Genomic DNA, 21,098 nt, shown 5'->3' on the forward strand with positions numbered 1-21,098 from the left:
TAAAATCAGGTTCTGTTTTTCCAGAAATTTTCTTTACTGAAAGTGTTTCGTAAAGGAAAACTCATTTTTGTCATTAACACAAAAATATGAGAGTATGCTGAGTACTAAGAAATGTATATTTGCTTTCTCTTTCTTTGAAAGTTTTGCCTTGACAAAAGTTAAGCCATACCTTCAGTAGTTTCCAGGTAAGTACTGCGTTTCTATTGTATTGGTATTACCAGGAGTGCTATTTTGTTATTGGTGATACTTTCTATTAAATGTCAAAAGTTATGTTCATTCTCATTGAGTATGTCACTCACTAAATCTGGAATAAAAATCTATTTCTCATGGTGTGTCTGTAAAGTAATTGTACTTAGTGTTAAATCCCCACATTTCCTTGATTATAGTATCACACACTGTGTTGCCAGTTTCCCAATTTCCTTTTCTCTTCAAGTGAGAAGCTGTGAAACAGATCCAAAGCAACATTAGAGTACTCTTTGGTGCACAATACAAAGATACTTATATTTGTAAGCCAGATCAGTTTGCTATAGGAACTACTAATAGTAAGCTAGAGACTCTGTTACTCCATTTTTTTTCAAAGCCACTTTTAGGGAGTAAGAGATCACTGCTGCCAGAAGTGAAAAACCATCTAATCTACAGAGTCCTACAGACACTGGGTAGGTTTTGTTCAGGCCTTTCCAACACTTTTAGTGTATTTTGAATCAAGCAGGCAAGCAAATTTGTTAAAAGTTCAAGAACATGTGTGCCACGCCCATGAGATAAGAATATGACAGTAAATGTCTTAATTCCTCTGCAACTACCATTTTGTGGCAGACCTACCATTTACTCAATTCCAGCTGGGCTTTGTCCCCATCACTTACATCCACACAGTGTTCTCTTGCACGCCTGCAATGCTGATACATTATTTTCCTTGCTGAGCACACCCCTTTCCTCTGGCATCTGCCCTGACTCAACAAGCCAGTCATAAATGTTTAGAGGAAATCATGGCAATGCTGACAGTAATACTGTTCCTGTGCCTCGCTTGACTGTTCGAATCAGCAAGCGGAGGTTCAGACTGCAAGCAGAGCCAGGAGATGATTGTTTAACTCTGGTGTTTTACATTTTCATACACTAGCTAAGCATCTATAAATAGCCTTTGAGGAACATAAACGTTTTAGTATAATGGGATTCATGTTTAATATGGGCAATGACTTCCCTTCCCTTAGGATTGCAATTAAAATGTTTAGACAAAATTAAACTGCTTCTTGGGAAGATACTATGATGCAGAGCACAATATTTAAACAAACTCCCAGTGCCTGACAGAAAATGGTTCTCTGCAATCAAGCTCTAAAAGAGGAGACAACATAGCTGTTTATTATTGCTACATATGCTGACAAAACATGGGCACAGGAGCACCAGTATCACAGATGCTTATAGAAAAGCTGAATTTCTAAAAGAAACTGACATACCTCTTTCTGAAAAAAAAAAAAAAAAGGAAATTATTAGTTGTCTGAAGCAAGTTTGGTATGTGTTTTCATCATTAACTAGCATCATGTTATTAGCCAACTCCAGCTTTGGCAAGATACCATTTTCATGTACAGAGTAGTTCGATAGAAATCACTATCTGCCTATTCTTTCAAAGAAACAGGTTTTAATCACAGCATTCTTTATCCTTGCAAGATACTTGGCGGCAAAGCACTCTTGTAGAGCTCAAACAGAAAGGAAAGATAATTTGTACAGTGCTTTTGAAGCTCTGGTTAACCCAGGAGCTTATCAGGGATTGTTTAGCCCTTGGCACAAACCAGGATCATCTCTGGGCAGCTCTCACCTGCGCTCTACAACAGCTTGTTATGGTAGTCTAGCTATTTTATTACCTTGGGCCCACCTAAAGTCATTCATTTGCAAAGTTTCAAAGATCATGAGGAGTCAGTCATTTAATGACATCAGCAAATTCAGATAATTTTTTTAGAAAGACAACTAGAACTAGGAGTTCTTCCTTCAAGGAAATCCAGCAAAGGCTGTTACAGCCTGGATTTCTTCAGAACCCCTTTTATTCCAGGAGACAAGTGGCAGGAGCTGATAGTGACTAAAAACAAGCACAACCCCCCACAATTCCATCAGATATTCATGACAAAATGAGCTATGTTGGACCAACTTAAAAAGGACTAGTTAATGGCTTCCAAATCCTATTTGGAAGTATATGCTAGTCACAGAAGATATCTACTGTTCAGATTTTACTATTTAGTTGGTGTTAGGCTTGCTATTCTGGTCACTCTAGTGTATGTGTAAAAAAAAACCTACTTTTTTACCACTGTAAGGATTAAATTTTACATGTCCTTGTTATTAGGTCCAGGTGCATAACAATGATTGCTGAGAACATAATCATGCTAAGGATTTATATCTCAGAATCTCAGATGCACTGAGAAATTCTTGCCCTTCTAGGTTGAGTTTTGTCTATACTACTGCCAAGAGGACAATGCTTAGAATGATGGAATGGCCTAGTTTGAAAGGGATGTTGAAAGATCATTGGGTCCAACCCTTCCTGGAAAACGGAGCCTACACAAGATTATTTTGCACTTAGTAACAGTTTCAAATTTTCTTCTACTTTGAGACCTGCCTAGTTCTGTGTGCACTCTGAATACTTGTTTACATATACAACAAGGAATTCGCTCTGAAAAATGATATGTTAGAGCTTTTAATTTTATCAGGTACTTTTTTGAGTTTCTGCTTCAAGTTGCAACATCACCTAACACGATCTGCTAGTTCTGATCCTCTGCATCACATAAATCAAATATGGGTGGAGAATGTTTCTGCTGAACATAATTCAATACAAGTTGTCAAGACATTCTGATGCAATACCTTAAAGAGAAGAGGGAACAGACACAGCAAACATACATTTCTGGCTTACCACAGCTATTTGATCTAAGCACCATGTTGAAGAACTGTAGTCTTTGCATTGCAAACAGAGGGTTTGGGGAGCTGTTGATTTCTTCTGTTAACATTGCTATTCTCTGTCACAGTCTATACTGCTCTGGAGATATATACTAAATGCTTAATCAAAATCTGTGAACCTATAATGCTTTCCTGTTCCGCATCTTTCCTAATCTTGGTTTGAGTTGTTTCATGCTGTGTGCAACCTGTGGCTGAGGTTTCTGGCATTATGTATCCTTCTCTAATTAAGGTGTATGGCCATGGTGAGATACATTCCCAATGCCAGCTTCTGATTGAGTGCCATATGCATTGACCACGCTGACCTCAGCCAAATTTCCTTTCCACCTCTCACACACCAGAATGCTGATAACATACTAGAGCCTTGGAAGTACAGTGACATTTATTTTCACAATTTTAGTTATCTTGGTTCATTAAAAGCTAGAAACTGGTATTTCCCTCTTGCACATGTCAGGTACATTAGCTTCCTGCAGAGCTGTCGTGAAACCGTGTTGCATGGAAGACTGGTGCAGCTTGAAACCTGAGCTAAAACACAGCTTCAAGGTTCATGTGCTCACAGACATGTACTGATGTTCCAGTCCTTTGTCTCCACCCTGCCTTGTGGTGTGACCAGCATTGAGAAGATCACTAGAAACAGAGCCTGTGTCAAGCTAGGTTATGTCCAGTCTGACTATTCTGCTGCTTGTAACTCATGTCTGACTTCTGCTGGCATCATCCCCTGTGTGGCCAGAGGGGAACTCCTGTGCTGCCATTTAGAAAGGGCTCAGTGGTTGATCTAGCACAAACCTTCTCATGTTCTTCCATTAAACCTTTAAAAGGGCAGCATTTTAAACTATGATATAATGGAGACACTTATCTTTGCTTTGTTTTATGAGCATTATCTAAATTTCCTTGCTTGAACTGGCCTTTAAAATGCCTGTTGGAATATAGCACGACATTTTAATAAATTCTTACAAATAAAGAAAAGCCACAGAAAAACCTCAGCAAGATCCAAGTACTTTAGATTTCATGAGTCACTAAAAGCCATAGAACTTTTCTTCTTCCTAGCACATAAAACATTTCAGAATATCTATGAGGGTAAAAGACAATTAAAAAAATTAAAACTAACATGACAAGACATCCCTAACTACAAATACTGAAGAATCATTACAAATGAAACCCTCCATTTTGAAATAAGAAAATACCTATGTAGCATGTTACTTCCTGAAGTACCTTAGGCTTTGTCAAAGTGCACAACGCATAGTTTCAGAAAAATAAATCATGAGGGAGAAAGTATCTTAAGAAATCCTCTGTAGTCCACACAAGCAGTTTCTGCATTCTGATGATATATGCAGCTAGTATTGCAAACACTTCTGCAAACTCAGTTGTGAAATGCCTTCCATTACAACAACATAAATGTTAAATATACATATTAAATGCATATTTATTAAAATACAACAACAAATTCCAAGAACAAGAACTAAATTATTCAAACTACATACATGGTCTCACTTGCAAAGTATTTAAAATATTACACAATTTCAATTATTCTCCAGTCTTCATTAAAAAAAAAAAATCACACTGTTGCTGTTGAAAATCTAAAGGCTATACAAGCTGGTTGATCATTTAGCTGAGGTTTGGTTAAGAAGGAATTCTGCATGAATATTGGCCGCAGCCTGAATTGTGAATTAAAAAAAGAAAATGTGGGTGTTACACACTTTGCTGCATCATGACCAGAGCTCTCAGTGCTTGGAAGACAGAGCTTGCAGTGATCATAAAATGGTTTGTGTTGGAGGGGACCTTTAAAGGCCATCCAGTCCAACCCCCCTGGCAAGGAGCAGGGACATCTCCAACCAGATCAGGTTGCTCAGACCCCCATCCGGTCTGGCCTCAATTGATGTGTAACATGACTTAATTCCTGTCAAACCTACACCTATCAAGTTAAAAATAAACAGTGCTTCAAAAAGGACTATTTAACAATTTTTAAGAAGTACTATCAAGTTTTTACAGGAAATACTGGACTAATAATTTGGAATGAATCATGACAGTCTGCTGAGTAACTAAAGCACATTTTCATAATGGCCTCTAGACACCATAGTGATTCTTAAATAGAGTTTGTGCACATATTGGGTGAAGAGCAATTACAGCTGCAAAGGATGTATTACTGTTTTCTGAGGAAACAAATATGATAATTTTTTTCTTCAATCTTATGTTCTTCTGCAAGAGTGACTCTCCTTTCAATACCCTGATTTCAACAGAAAAGGAATTTTCTTTGGCTTGTTAGTTTCCCCCCCACCTCCTTCCCCCAAAAGGAAGGTAAGTCTACCTCATTTTGAGTCATTAAATCATAGTTTGGCCTTTTTCTAATGGTCACACCACACTTAAAAGCTATGGGTCTGAACAGGTTCTTTACATGCTACTTTGCAAAAATTAGGTCACTAAAAAACTGTAGTGCATCCTGTGATCATATACCTTGATTACCTATACCTTGAAGATAAGTGAGGAAACTAGAAACTGTCTTCAGATGGTCAGCAGAAATCTCCTATTGGAGTAGAATAAAGTATTAATGCAGATATTATGGGTCCCCACTTTGGGAAACAGCAGTATCCCTGATGGAATCAATCTATTCCTATAGCCACGTATCACTTCAAAATTCAAACTGTTTGTGCTAGCTAGAGAGCAAAGCAGCAACTCTGATTCTGGGGAGGTCTGATGCTATATAGCAGGTGTGAGCCGAGAGCCAGGTGTCTCTTCTGCTTCCTCCGTGTATGTCCAGAGTCAAACTCTGACACAAGGTACAGTCTAAACCTGTCCCAGCCTCCAGATGCAAGGAAATGAAATAACACTAGATCAACTGCAAAAAAGGCCATAAACATAATCCCTTCAAAGTTTTAAGTGCAGAACAACACTACCAGAGGAAACAGAAGAAAAATTTAACTGTACAGAAAAGGAATGAAAACAGACTATGGAAAAATGCTAAAGTTGTACCACCTAAAAAGTTTCTATATATTTACAGGAACAGTTTTCTAAAGAGGTGTTACAAGTCAGACAGAAGAATCCTTCCAATGTGTGAATACTATGCAGTTTAATAATTTTTTTAAAAGTAGGAATTATTTAATTTTATCATTAAAGCATTAGTAATGCTGCTTATTCAATGTGTACGTGTTGGTCTGCATTGCATTCATATGGATAAAAGCTTTGATCTCTAAGGGATTGTGCTTCATATTACATTTACTCATCTGAAAAGGCAGTCTGCCCACAGTTTTCTTAGTTGTTTTTCACATACAGAGAATATATTGAGCCAAATCTAGTAATGCAGATTCATAGGAATGTAATCTTGGTTCATAAAAAAAATGCTCAAAACTACAAAATATATTAAGTGTAACTTTCAGGCAGCTCTTGACCCTATGTTTTCTTCACATTCTTCAAATAGAGATTTCTTAGTTTAAATCAGCCTGAAGATACTTCTATTATTTGGGCATTACTCTGAATGCAGCGTTTCCCCTTACACCCTGAGTTTATAACTTGACCGGCACTTTGCTTCAACTGAAGAATTTCAAGCAGGTGAAGTGTAATTTACTTTGATATTTCAGCTGTTTTCTGCCTTTCAGAAAAGTTTAACTGTTGCCCACTGAGCTGAATTCAAGCTTTCTGTAAGCAAGCACCACCCCACAGGTATTTGTAGGACAGACTGTGTTGATATAAGCAAAGGTGAGGATTGATTTGAAAATTAGCTGTGAGTGTTGTGCTTATTCAAGGTTCCCTAGAAAGGGAATGAGAGAACAATAGCTGCATCCAAAACACTTTTGAGCTATGCTGTTTGTCCTGCAGCAGTTCTGGGACCATTTGTGCTCAAGTGCACATCAAGGACCTGGCTTTTTTTTGCTTATAATTTCTCTTCTGGGCAGCCTCACAACAGATCCCATTTTCCTTTATAACTGACTTTCTAGAAAGGATAGTTCTAGGAGGGAAAGAGATGGAGAGGCATGGTATCCTAATTGGTTAAAATAGAACCAAAGATTTAGGCTGGAAAAATAGGTGCTTTTTCAATAACCCATCACTGACATCCTAAGCAACCTTAGACAAGTCTGTTAAGTCATGTGTACGCTGCAGAGTCAAGAGAGGAAGTGTAAGTCACATCAACCATGTACTTTCCTCCCATGGTATTGACTTTAACTCACCCTCTGCACCAAGAGGGCAGTGTGGCGATACAGTATTCCTCCATCACTTGCTACAGTCAATCTAGTGTCTTTCTTCTCCCCTCCCACAATGTCTTTGTCCCCCCTCCCTAGAAGGTTTGTTAGATATCCTGCTACATTTGTTGGCAAGTTAGATGCAAGTAAATCCAGGTCTTTTTATCCTCAGCCTGTCACAAATATGGAGCCAGTGAAGGTGACCTAGGCTTTGGTCCTTGCAAGCCAGGTTGGGCTTTTTTTTCAATACAGGGCTCCATGTTAGAAAAGATCCTTCCCTTCTTGGGTGTCTCTTCCCCATCTGTGGAGATCAGTGAAAATCACTATCATAAGCTTTTACAGACCTGAGACTCTGTGTAACTGCAGTATCTAACTGCAGCAGGACACTGCTCTTGATTCTGACCTTAAGGCTTTATACAGTAGAAATAAAAAATTGGGAAGATTAATATACTTTACACAGGAGCATAGAACTGAAGGTTGAAAAGCCGTAACAGAAATATGCAGGAAGAATATGCTGGTTTATTTTATTGTTTCCTGAGGGTTGCTACTCTCCTCCCTTCCACTCCATCAGTACGTAAATTACGCTCGTGGTTCCTTACACCCATTGAATATCAAATCTCCTGCCACCTTCCTTCTGATGAAGATCATGAGTTAGGGGAACGATAATAGCCACATTCTTAGGCTATAATAGCAACATTTAGAGGTATTTGTCTTTTCCGTTTTCTGACAGATCCATTACTAGTTCATTAGCCTTTAGTGGGTAGAGACATTCAGTAAACAAATGAAAGTAACTCCATTTAAAAGCTAGTGAGCTAAATACAGCTCTACCATTTAGCCTACTAATTATATGGAGCATTGCAAGTGCACACCGAAACAGATTCATCTTTTTTTTGCTGCAATTTTGCAATGTCTCATCTTAAAATTTCTAAAAGCTAAGGCACACATAAATTTGCTTTGTCAGAGTGTCAGTGGCTACAAAGATGTGAAATGGAAAACTAGTCCAGGAGAATTTGTGCTACTTGATCTTGCCATAGTTCAATAAGTGGGGAGAACATGTATTTTAATTCTAAAAGATAGTTATCTTCCTCCTCCAGTGTATTTACAGGGAAATACAGACCACTCCAAATATTAAGAGTATAGTAGTTTAAAGTCCAATCTCTTTTTAATTTTTAAACATAAATATTTTAAAAAGTGAACATGAAACTCCAGTCTTGATGTTTGTGATACAAGCTATTCTGGAATTATATAAACTAGTATAAAATAACATTCACCATACCAAACAACAGGATATAGTGTTACTTCCCTCTCCACATCTTTTTCTCCACTCCACATTTGTATTCCTATAGAGAAACCAGGGAGCTCCTCATTTCCCAATACTCAGACAGTAACCTCTTCGGGGTAGGCACATATTAAATAAATTTAGGTTCATTGACACAATGGGACTTTACCTTGGCTGGAACAGAGGCAAAAAAAGGAACTTAGACTTCTGCAGTAGCTGGAGAAGGTAAACATAATTTCCATAACAGGAATGTAATTGGTCCACCAAAGCTAATCCCTTATTGCTAAAGACAGCCACATCCTATTCCTTTTTGAATATTTTCTTTAGGAGTGCTAAGTTTCAGTACCCCATCTAGATTTACTGGACTATCAACAAGCTTCCAGCTTCAAGACTAAGTGCTTTTACTCTTTTATTAGTGCTGTGCTTTAGCACATCCCCTCCTGACGTTCACAATACTGACCACTTTTTGTGTGTTATATAGCAGAGCACACATAATCATGACATACCTCAACTCCCAGAGGTGCTGCCATTAGCTAACCTAACTGCTTTTGTTACCTGCTGTTCTAGCACATCAGGTCATCAGTTTTGGTAAGAAATTCCAAGAGTCAAAAAGAACAAAGTGGAAACATTTTAGAATTCTACCTGCTAAAAATATCTAGTGACCTAAACAAGTCTGTGGTTTTAGGGACCAAAAGAGAATGTGCATTTTTTTTTAATTGCAAACAAGTTTTAAAAAAATTTCCTGTTTTTATATGAGACAGAAAAATAGAACTGCTAACACTATTTTCTTTCGAAGGAAAGAAATCATTCATAAGTAACTTTGGAATTAGTACACAGGACTCCACAGAGATGTTCATATACTGAATAACACGCAGAGTGAGAGGGAATTGGACAGTAAGCCAGACCGCTTCTCAAAGATTTAACAGGGAGGCAGACAGTTCACATTCTGTTTCCCCTCAAGTCACTGCGAGGAGGCTACTTCCTATCCAGAGCTTACCTAAAAACAACTCAAAATTAAATAAATGGCAATAAAATGCAATCACTATTTAACACAACTGTTTCTGTTGGGGGTGAAGTTGGAGGTGAGAATGATGATTCAACATGAGAAACCCAAGCTTTTTTACTTATTTCCAAAGACTGAATTATGTTGTTGGTGCAGATGTTGGCTGCACTTTGACAAGGTATGATGTAAATGTCAGATACACACATTTTGGGAAGATATGTTACTGCAGGGTCTTGTTGTAAGATGCTTTTAAGAAGCTGTTGCCTCTTTTCCTAATTGATCACAGGAAGTGCATCTCTTTGAGAAACAGTGAGAGCTGGGATCAATGATAGGCTAGTTTAATGCAGCTCTTAACAACAACCTGCAGAGATTAGGAGGCTGTCAGAAAGATAACACCAGAGATTTATAGATTATTTTCTCAAGCCATTCTCAGCTCTCATGGGTGCTCTGTTATGTTTCTCTATGCTTGGGTATGTAATATGTACTCCCTTTATAGATCCAAGCTGTACTTCTCATTTATGAAGAAAATAGCATTGCACCTTTATGTGCTGCTCAACTCATAACAACCTGAGATGGCAGTGAGGGGGTGTCTGGAAAGCCAGTTAAGTAGTTAGAATGGCTCAGGGATAAAGGGGAAACTTGAGTTATAGCTGCAGTTTCTTCTGTCACTTGAGAAGGGCATAATGGGGCTAATTCAGCTACTGCAATGCCATTAAATCAATGGAGCAGCATTATCAGCAAAGGAGCCCCCTGTGTGCTGAGCTGGGGCTCAGGTGCTGCGGTGTTTGGGTTTGAAGGTCCAGCTTCTGAAAGGCAGCTGGAGCCCTTGGGGAAGGGCTCCACTCCATCAGAGCAAGGGGAGCACCTCTTCTCACATTCCTAGCTTGGGAAGGAGTCAGACTGATGTGAGCTAAACATAGAAGGGAAAAATAAAAGGTCCTCTTCTGACACAAGAGGGGAGCAGCACTACGGATTTCCATGGAACTAGGCCACCTTGCACTAGCTGAGGATCTGGTCCCCTTTCCTCCGACTGAATGAACCAACAATTCTGTTAGCATTGCACTGAACTTTCCACAGCCTCTGACATCTACATATATAATCCCCTTCAGAGGAATTTTTCTATTTATGGATTTAGCTATTGTGCCTTTAAAGTCATTGCATTTTTTATCTAATGTGAACCAGACAGGGCTATCCATTGTAATTATTCCTGAAGATCATGTCACTTGTCAGTACTCAGAACAGCAAAGTAAAAATGAATTAGGTGAACAGCCACTATTTGGACATAGAAGGCACCCTGGTCAAAGGAGAAGAGAAATTCAGGATGTGCAGGGAAAGGTTACTCCCTCAAAAACATAAATTCTAAAGATAAAAGCAGTTAACCACTCCTTTAAGGAATATTAGGAAAAACTTCCTGTGACTTTCGCTTTATTATTGTAAGTCAGGAATAGAGAGACTTTAAAGACACAAGTATAATGTATTGGGCAGTCTCAACCCACAAATTAATCTGCACTTTTTTTCCAGCTCTGCAGAGGATCTGCCATCATTTTCATAAATAGATGACAAGGACAAAGATGGACAAAGACAATTAACTTAGTTTCTCCTGAGCTCTGTGAGGTGTACAAGGTGATGACTTGAAACCAAACCCCAGAAGCTCATGATATATAGCAGTTAAAGTGGGTTGCTGTGATTTCTTATCTACAGTGAAGCACGAAGCAGCACCACACTGGTCAGCAGCAGAAAGTTACCCATTATCCACTGGAACTGAGAAAGATTACTTTTTAGCAGGTGTGTGTGAGGGTTGTGTTCATGGCCTGTTTGTTATTAGCTTCAGTTTTAAAAATATTTATTGAGGGAAAAAAAAAAGTCATCTAAGGCGACCATTAAATGAGGTGGTTAATATTCTACAAGTCTGTTCGTTATCAATTTGATATGTTCACTATTGGTTTTTTGGTCAGTGTGCCTAGTATGAAAAGTGACAGTGTCATCATTTAAAGAAGTCCGAGAACTTGACAGGACCATTTTAAAAGTCTAAAAAACCCCTAAGGAACTGCTACAAACTTCTACATGGAGTCTATTTCAATTAGACAGTAGAGAAAAAGGGATAATGAGATACTTAAATACTTTTTTTTTTTTTAAATGAGAAGTGATGGGCTGGATAGGGGCACACAAACTAGGATGTACCTTTAGTGAAACTAGCACTGGAAGCTTGGCTGTAGGAAAGAGGTGAGCTGGTAAGATTAATGCGATTCCTTTGTTGCTGTAAGTTATGTGGACTAAATGTGCAAGACAGCTTTTTCCCCACACTGCCATTTGGATTAATTTCAAGGCATCCACTTTACAAAGGTAACATTTTGATCTGTGAAAGGAGCAACACTACAAAGTACTGGAGGAACTAAATCTGTGAGGTTATAGCTTAAAATACAATTTCTGTACGCTGTAATGTGCTTGAGAAAAAAGGTAACAATGCAGGGTGTAACCAGTGGCCCACTCAAAACTGTTCTTATCCTCATCCTTGCCAGTATGCTTTCTCCAGACCACTAGGAAAGAATAAAAATGCACTTTGAATCGTGAACAACAGGAAAAACCTACTGCATGTGTGGAAGCACACAAAGATGTCCAGACACACGGGTGTCTGAGAGATGCTGAATACTAGTCACTCACAGCTTGAGCACTAGCTAAGATCTAGGAGAAGAAATGCACATTAATAAGTATAAAACCAATAGTACATAAACAATAGATATCAAACAAAACACTGGGGAGATGCCCACTTCTTTAAGACTGATAAGAGGATGGAATGGAAGATGGAGGATAAAAAAACAACTAAAACCATTTCCTAGGTATAAACAGTTGCAATTTAAAAGATGGGAGCTGTATATAAACCATTAAGCCTCTGATAAAATCCATGTGCCTGACAGATCTGATTCCTCCTCCCACCCCCCCAAACCTTAGTTATATACTAAAAGCAAGGATTAGGCAAGCGTTAGCAGAAATTCTCTAGAGCAGCAGAGAGAAGTGCAGTAGAAAAAAGTCTACATCTGCACTATACAAAAAAAAGTCTATCTGCACTATATATATGAATTTGGTGTGAAAGAATTCTCCAAGACTACTAAAATGTGGATTGTGATTGTCAGAGCATCTGCCCAGGATGAGGCCCTTCAGAACTGAACTAAAGCATCAAGGAGTACTCGGTTAGAAATTTAAGTGGGTATTTCAATATTAAATGCAGTTTTATTTTAAGATGGCAGGATTATTATTTCTGAAGTGTTACAGAAGACAGGGACTGGAGGAAACAAAGTCATCCACGAGAAATTCAGAGAATTTTTTTTTTTATATTGCACTCAAATGAACATAACATTGAAGGGTTGTTAAAGCTCATTGTATGCAATAAAAAACCCAGACCTGCATAACTTGGAGTTCATGTTGGTTCCACAAAAAAACCCCTGTCTTAGTGCAGTAAGTATAAACAGGAAAGAAATGTACTTCTAATGCATTAGTTTATTGAAATCTCTTTACTAGTGGATACTGTCTACAAACAATTTCATCATACTCATCAAGTAGACTTCAACTGGCATGTTATACCTATCAGTAATGACTGACCATCAACCATTGTTTATGATCTACTGTAAAACTCCTTTCACAGTTCAGTATAGATTAGATACATTATCCTGCATCTTATTCATCCCCTTTGTCCCAAACAGATAAAATTGTTTTTAAAGACAAAGAATGTTTTGAAAGGGTACAGAAACCCCAAATCTCATCAAGATAAAATTTTATTAAGTCAGAAGACAGTGCCAATGATGGTACTTGCTGATATTTTCTACAACAAAAACCTGATAGTCCTCTCAGCACCTCTGATGTCTGAAGATATATAGAGAAAACAGCAAAGTAAAACAAATCAAGATGATGGGCCAAACATTTTTAAAGATGTTACGCATTTCCCATGTGACAAACTGTCAGCATGGCAAGGAGCAGCTGTACCATGAGAGGTTTTGCACCAGTGCCAGGTGAACACATACAACTGCCCTAGGCCACACCTTCTCCAAAACTCTGAAGCAATCATCTGCAAAGCCTGGAGGCCTTGGACAGAAAACAGCCACAAGAGACCGCATTTGTTGATACAAACAGAAGTAACAGACTTTGACAACAGCCATAGTATGGATATCTCAATAGCATCTCAAGAATACCCTGGACACCAGAGGTTTTTTTTTTTTAAATCTGCATTAAGGAACAGTGTTACAAATGGCCAGGGAAGAAAAGTAGGGGTTACTGTAGCTCTACGAGGTCTTCCAAGAGACTCTTAAATAAGTAGCTAGAATTAAAACTAGCGTTGCCATACCCAGGGTTTCATGGCACAACAGTAATTGGCATAGTCAATGCACAGTGAAAAAGCTTTGACAAAAAGAGAGCTCAGTGATTACTGAGCTACATGTTCCACATGTCTCAGATAGCTTTTATGTTAGGTGTGTGTAGACATACTTGTTTAGATACACTGCTTATGTAGGCTGTATTGAGAATGCAAGATGTGCTTGTATGATAATTCTATTGGTAATTCAAGCAGAAGCAAGAGGCAGCAAAGTGGCAAAAAATACTGGCAAGGTGCTGCTCAGCAGTAACCTAGAGTACAGGAACAAGAGACCAGCACAGTTTCTATCTGTGCTCATTGCTGGACACTTCTGAGTTGCCTAGTTCATCCAGAAGCCCACACTGTGCTATCACAAAGCTTTTTGGCAAGAGCTGCCTGTGACTAACTGATCATCAATGAAGTTGTTCTGTCTTTCCTTATTGTGTTTCACTCTGGTGTGCAGCTTCTTGTACAGTTGTTCATTTGTCTCTACTGTGACAGACCACAATTAACTTGCTTTATTTTATTCTATATCCACTTTGCATGTTTATCACATAATTTGGGGGACAGAATACAATTGTCCAGTCATATATCCTTTCAGAGAGAACAGTATGGAAGTTGCAAACAACTAATATGCCAAGGAATAAAGGATTTTTTTTCGTTACTAAGATTTTAACTTTCATAATAAAAAATCTGGATCCTATAAGTGACTCCACTTGAACGTACATCCATGCTTGCACAGAGCCCTGTAGACATCAGTGAGGCATCTCTTAAGACTTGATCCCTCCTCCCAAAGCTAGCTGTAGAATCAAGCGTATATTTCCATAAAACCCTGAAAATAAAAAGTCATTGTTGTTTGTGTGACTCCAGTGGGCTGCCTAGAATTAGAAGTGCTTATAATAGACAGTGGAGATGCCATTGCACAATAATAAATACATTTGGCCATTTGATAGCAATGTTAAATTGTGCATCACATCTTTGTTAAGTTCAGGTTTTTCTCTTTGGACCATACACATCTTTTGCACCTCTCCTTTAGGACTTTTGCTTCACATCTCAAACGTCGTTTTTTTAAACAATGAAAAAACCCCAAAGCAAATAAACTGTCAGGAGTAAGAACAATATGGATTCATTTATCAGGTGTTGGAATTGCTACATAATGTCTGTAGACACTTTAGTGGTCTGGATGACTTGAGATCCCTACTGCAACATTCTGGATTGTTCTATTAAATAAAAATCCCTTAGTCATTTGTAAACATAGATGTCCTTATAAAAAAAACCAAGAGTAATCTTAAAGGAACCCTTTTATTCCCCATCTCGAACACTACACATATCGACCTGTCGCAAGAAGTCTAATAGAAGAGTTTGCATTTCACCCTTGTACAGCTCCAAGATGCCCAACATCCAGGACTCAGGACTAGTTGCCAGCTCTGAACACACCTGTCAGAGACTGAAAAGGTTAATTAATGTCTCAACATCGCTAAATGATAGAGAGAACTGACAAACCACAATGCTAAAAAAACTTCAACAACTGTGAGGGAATGTCTAGACAAATATCCTGTTTTGTAGCTGAAGCAGCAACATGTGCCTAGTAACTCCAAGAACTGCAAAATGGGGTATCTTGTTTTGTACCCTTCCCCCAGAATAGAGCCAAACCCTGTGCATGAGCTCAGGCCCTGGACGGTACTAAGCATGCACAGCACTGCCAAGTGACTGCACAATGGAGGCCAGCTCTGGGGGACGCAAAATGACTTTGTGGACACTGTCTTACTAGCAATCAGGTAACAACATGCTTCAGGTAACCGCACGGCTTACAAAGGACAAGCGGGCCTTGCATTTGCAGAGAGCTAACACGTACCACCACAGAGACAGATCAACAGGATGCAGCAATCACAAGCTAAACCACAGGCAGGAAGCACCTGACCTACAAAGGACTACAAAAAGGGTCGCCGCATGAACCCTGGTGTGTGTGTGTGTGTGGACCCCCACCCCACTCAGACGGACCTTCGGGACGCCGATTCTCCGTGGGGGGCATCGTCATCCTTTTGAGGCACCCACCCCACCCACTCTGTACAACGGACTTTCAGGACGCTGACTCTCCGTGGTGGTATTTTCTCCCCTCTTTTTCTCTCTTCCTCTTTCTCTTTCTCCCCCTCCCCCCTTACCCTTTGTGTGTGAATGAAATAAAGAACCAACATATGCGTATGACACCGTTGTGTCTTAATTCTGTAACCGAGAAATTCGTACCTCTCACGACCGGACCTTTATCGGTTCGTGACATTTAATTGGCGTAGTCGGCAGGATTCTCGGAGACAGAAGCGCATTGTGGCGAACGGAATCTGGGAATGAGTGAGACGCTCTGATACCTTCTTGTGAAATTTGTCGGTGTAAACCGAGGGGCATTCAGTTGCCAGCCTCTGACGAGGCAAATTGTTGTGAAACTTGTCGGTGTAAACCGAGGGGCATTCAGTTGCCAGCCTCTGACGAGGCAAATTGTTGTTAAACTTGTCGGTGTAAACCGAGGGGCATTCAGTTGCCAGCCTCTGACGAGGCAACTTGTTGAGAAATTTGTGTTGTGTTGTGGTAAGGTGTAGCCTCTTGAGGGTAACAACAAAGGGGAAATTGTGGAGTAAGGTGTAATTCCCCCTCAAGACGTTGTTCCCCTTTCAGTTGTGCATAATGAAAGAAACCGCTCATGATTCTGCCCCCTCATCTGAGGGAGAAATCGAGAAGTTGTTTACCTTTTTAGAAACACATCGTTTGCGCCCTTCGATTCAAGGGCAATTGTGGGCTAAAGACCATTGGTTTCAGCCTCAGAGTGTTGTTGACAGGATAACTGTCCTGCGAAAGGAGGCAAGGGCAAGACCTGGAAAGGGTAAAGGTTTAATTTGCGCCGTATTAGGGGCGAGCTTAGCAGCAGCAATCGAGGATCGTAGGCAGAGACTCAGTCAGGCTGATGCGGCCCTCGATGCTCTGCAGGTGGCTGTTCAGACTTTACAAAAACAACTTGAAGAGAATAGAGCTTTGTTGGAAAAGGAACGTCAACAGAATGTTTTGTTAAAAGAAGAGTTGCGGAATCGGTTATTGGAAGAGAAGGGTTGTCTGGTAGAAGCAGAGAAGGAAATAAGGCAGATATACCCGCAAAGGGACTTGGAAAGAGCTAAGGAGACTGTAGGGGAGTTTCCCCATGTGTGTCCCCTGGTCAAAACAGAGTATCTTTATGACAGTGCTGATGGTGAACCGCAGATTGTAACTAAGGAAACACCCTATTCTGCCACTGAATTGGCAAAATTAAAGAAGGAATACTCCAGGTCTCCGAAGGAGACAGAGACTGAATATGTGTGGAGGGTCTCCCTATCGGGGGGAGACGGAATAATGTTGTCGGAGAAGGAAGCAGAAGGATATTGGGGTCCGGGAGTATTCTTAACTACAGGAGATAACCGGGCACCCTGGACTTTAACACAGCGAGCGGCATATTGGGCAGGAGGTTTGAATCCCCTGGAGAGGGGAGATCCACTTGCCATTGCTGGGTCTGTGGATCACCTCGTAGAGAATGTTCAAAAGGCAGCTTGTTTACAAATGATGTATGATCGGAAACTGAAACCCCATGTGAGTTCGCCGATGATGTTGCCTGTAGACCCAGAAAGGATGACACCTTTAATTCGCGGACTCCCTGACTCACTTAAACCCATAGGTATTCAATTACAAGGGAGGATTCAAAATATCCCTGAGACAGACAGAATCACCTCCGCTTTGGAGATGGCAGTAACCCCCGATCGAACAAGAGATGGTAGGAAGGTGTGGACATGGGGGGAGGTGGCCCATGAGTTAATAAATTATGGGAGAAAATACGGCCCCGTAGGGGGCCCACAGCAGAAAACGGAATCGAAAGCTGTGAGAATGACAGAGATGTTCTCGCCGCAAAAGGTACTGCCAAACCAAAAGAGAAATTTATCTCAGCCTAATAATCAGAGACAAAAGCAAATTCTTAATCGGCAGGACTGGTGGCGATTAGGAATGAGTCTAGGAATTCCAAAGGACTTGATGGATGGCCTCCCCACCACCAAGTTAGAGTTGTTAGTGAAGGGATGGGGACGCGAGAGACAAAGAGAGGAAAAGCCCCAACCTGCCACGCCTCTCCCAAGCCCCACTGCATCACGTCTAATAGATTTTGAAAATGCAGAACCAGAAACTACCAAAGTGAAGGGACCGCAGGGAAACTAAGCTCTCCGCCCTCCGTGGGTGAGAGGGGGAGCGGAGTGTGGACGTTTTTGAGACAACTCACCCTAAATGAAAGAGGAGATTTATTAATTACTGTGGCTATTGGACCAAACCGACAAACTATTACCTTTTTGGTAGACACAGGTGCCCAAATATCTGCAATTAAACACGAAGATGCTGTACGGTGTGGAATCAAAGTCCCACATAAAAAAACAATGGTTCTGAATGCATTAGGTGAGCAGTGTCCAGTAGCGATGACCACAATAATTTTGACATTGCCAGGATTAGATAACCCTGTTCGAACTCAGGTAGCCATAGGCGACTTTCCTATGAACCTTCTAGGCATTGATGTACTGAAAGGACACCGGTGGCAAGACTCTCAGGGCAATTTGTGGGCTTTTGGGGCTCCAACAACTGGCCCGAGAGTAGGACAAATACGACTATTACAGACAGTACCTACTCTTCCCCCGTCCAAATTAACAAATGTCAAACCATACCCGCTATCACTAGGGGCTCGAGAAGGCATCACTCCAGTGATTGAAGATCTGAAAGCCAGAGGAATATTGGTTTCGACACATTCCCCATTCAATTCCCCCGTATGGCCGGTACGTAAGCCTAACGGGAAATGGAGATTGACTGTGGACTATCGGCGGCTAAATGCCAACACTGGTCCACTGACAGCAGCTGTTCCTAACATTGCCGAACTGATAGCAACCATTCAAGAGCAAACACATAAGGTAATGGCAACTATAGATGTAAAAGATATGTTTTTTCAACTGGAGAAAATACAATAAAAGCTTTAAAGATGTGGTTTAGTACCCTTCCCAAACCTAAAACAATACAGTCAGACAATGGAACACATTTTTCTGCCCACATTGTACAGGAATGGGCACAGGAAGAAGGAATTAAGTGGGTATTTCATACACCGTACTACCCACAAGCCAATGGAATAGTAGAGCGAACAAATGGTCTGTTAAAACGATTTCTGAAACCATATAACCCAAACTGGATGAGTAGGCTATGGGATGCAGTTACCAGAGTGAATGACCGTTGGGGAGTGAATGGTTGCCCCCGTTTGAATGCCTTTTGCCCTAAGCCCCCATCTTTGATCCCGGAGACAGGCAATCCACCACAAGGAGAGACTCCTCGCCATTTTCCAGGCCAGCCTGTGCTGGTGGACATGCCCACCATAGGACAGGTTCCCCTGGCTCTGAGTGAACCGCTCAATAAATATGCATGGAAAGCAACCGATGCCTGGGGGAAGGAACATAAAATTAACACTCGATGGATAGTTCCTTCATTTTAGGCCTCCTAAGCAAACAGAAACCCCCTTTTCACCCCCCCGCCCCGCGCATTCGCTTTTTCTTTTTTTTTTCCTTCCTCTTTCTCTCACCCGAGAAGCGAGTTCTGTTCTGTCTCGTTTTCAGGAGGAGGAGAGCACCAGACCAGAACCCGACACGCCTACAGAGGAAGCGATAAAATTCATCAGTGAAGATGTCTGTAAACACTGTTTTTCTCTTAATTATATTGCTCTGTGGATTTGCCCAAGGTGGGGAAAAGAGGCCCCCTCATCCCCCTCTCTATCTACGCAATTCCTTTGACAGTAATGAGTTCATTTTGTTAGCAAAATCTGTGAGTGAAGCTTTTAATTTAAGCCATTGCTGGGTGTGTGGAGGACCTCTAGGGCTATCAAGCTGGCCATGGACCTCCATGCCCCTCACGCCAGGACAAATCATGAGCAATTACAGTGAAACCGATAACACCACCTGGAATGATTCTGAAACATGGCCAGTTCAATTCCCTGCCGTAGGTAGATATTGTTTAAATCGCACCCAAAAAGGAGGAGTCAGTGTGGGGGAAAGCAAATGTCAGTGGACACTCACATACAAGTTAATCAACAAAGATGTTAGTCTTAGCATATGGATGTGGGTTAATAAAGCCGGACGCAGTAAGAGTTTTTGGGGATTTTGGTCAAATAAAAATGACTCCTTTGATGCTTGGTGGTCAGACGGCCGAGGTTATATTCAAGCCTGTGAGTGGAAAAACGACACGGGTGCTTGGTACTGCACTGGACAAACACATAGCCAACTGGGAAAACGTAACACCACCTTCTTTAGCCCTCTAGGAGACTATAATACAACCTACTTGCAACACCCACGGACTGCAGCTGGACCGTTTGCTGAAGGGGCAAAGGCCAAAAAGGGACATTACTGGATCTGTGGACACACTGCCTACAAAATGCTGCCCGCAAACTGGTCAGGAGTTTGTTATATTGGAATTATCCGGCCTCTATTTTTCCTGCTCCCTGAAGCAGAGAGTCCCCAACTTGGAGTGAGACTCTATGACAATTTGGGTGATAATGGTGTTGCACGCAATAAGCGAGCTATCGAGATTGAAATAGGTGGAACACAAAAATGGGGGAAAAAATGGGTGGCCTCCCGAGAGGATAATACAGCATTATGGGCCGGCCACTTGAAATCCTAATGACTTTATAACAGGAGCCCGGGAACCAATTTATAACCTAAATCGCATAATTCGCTTACAGGCAGTTTTAGAAATTATTACCAACAAAACTGCCGATGCTATAGATCTCTTGAATCAACAATCTCGAGAGATGCGCACTGCGATCCTGCAACACCGCATGGTTTTGGATTATTTGTTGGCTGAAGAGGGAGGAGTATGTGGGAAGCTAAACATTTCTAATTGTTGTCTAAAAATCAGTGATGTAGGTGAAGTGGTTTTACAACTGACCACAGACATTAGAAAACTAGCTCATGTCCCCACTCAAACATGGAATGGCTGGGATGGCTGGGATAGTGATTTGTGGTCCTGGCTACCAGGAACACCATGGATAAAACGACTTTTATTTTATTTGCTATGTGGGTTAGCAGCCTTATTGTTTTTGCCTTGTATTATACCATGCCTAATTCAATTAATTCAAAGCGTAGTGACTCGTATGCAAGCGATCACTGTGACTTCACCCGATGGGGTTAAACATATCAGATTTGTAAGGCAGGCTGAACACATAACTGTTAGAATCATATAACTTTGCTATTTTTTTTTGTCAGCTAAACCGCGTGGTAGCTTCCGCTCCCAACCCCCACTTCCCGCCTTTGCTTATGAATCCACTATAGATGTGGAAAAGGAGACTCATGA

General features: G+C 40.7%; 1 protein-coding gene across 1 annotated transcript; it reads left to right on the plus strand.

Annotated features, from left to right (window-relative positions):
* The first annotated feature begins 16,400 nt into the window (after positions 1-16,400).
* LOC147600246 (uncharacterized) lies at positions 16,401-17,945 on the plus strand. Its single transcript, XM_086751198.1, has one exon. The coding sequence runs from the start codon at positions 16,401-16,403 to the stop codon at positions 17,943-17,945; it is 1,545 nt and encodes a 514-aa protein (XP_086607324.1).
* Positions 17,946-21,098: the final 3,153 nt, after the last annotated feature.

Source organism: Chlamydotis macqueenii, chromosome 6, assembly GCF_036417535.1.
Source record: "Chlamydotis macqueenii isolate bChlMac1 chromosome 6, bChlMac1.mat, whole genome shotgun sequence".
In the NCBI taxonomy this organism is placed as follows: domain Eukaryota; kingdom Metazoa; phylum Chordata; class Aves; order Otidiformes; family Otididae; genus Chlamydotis; species Chlamydotis macqueenii.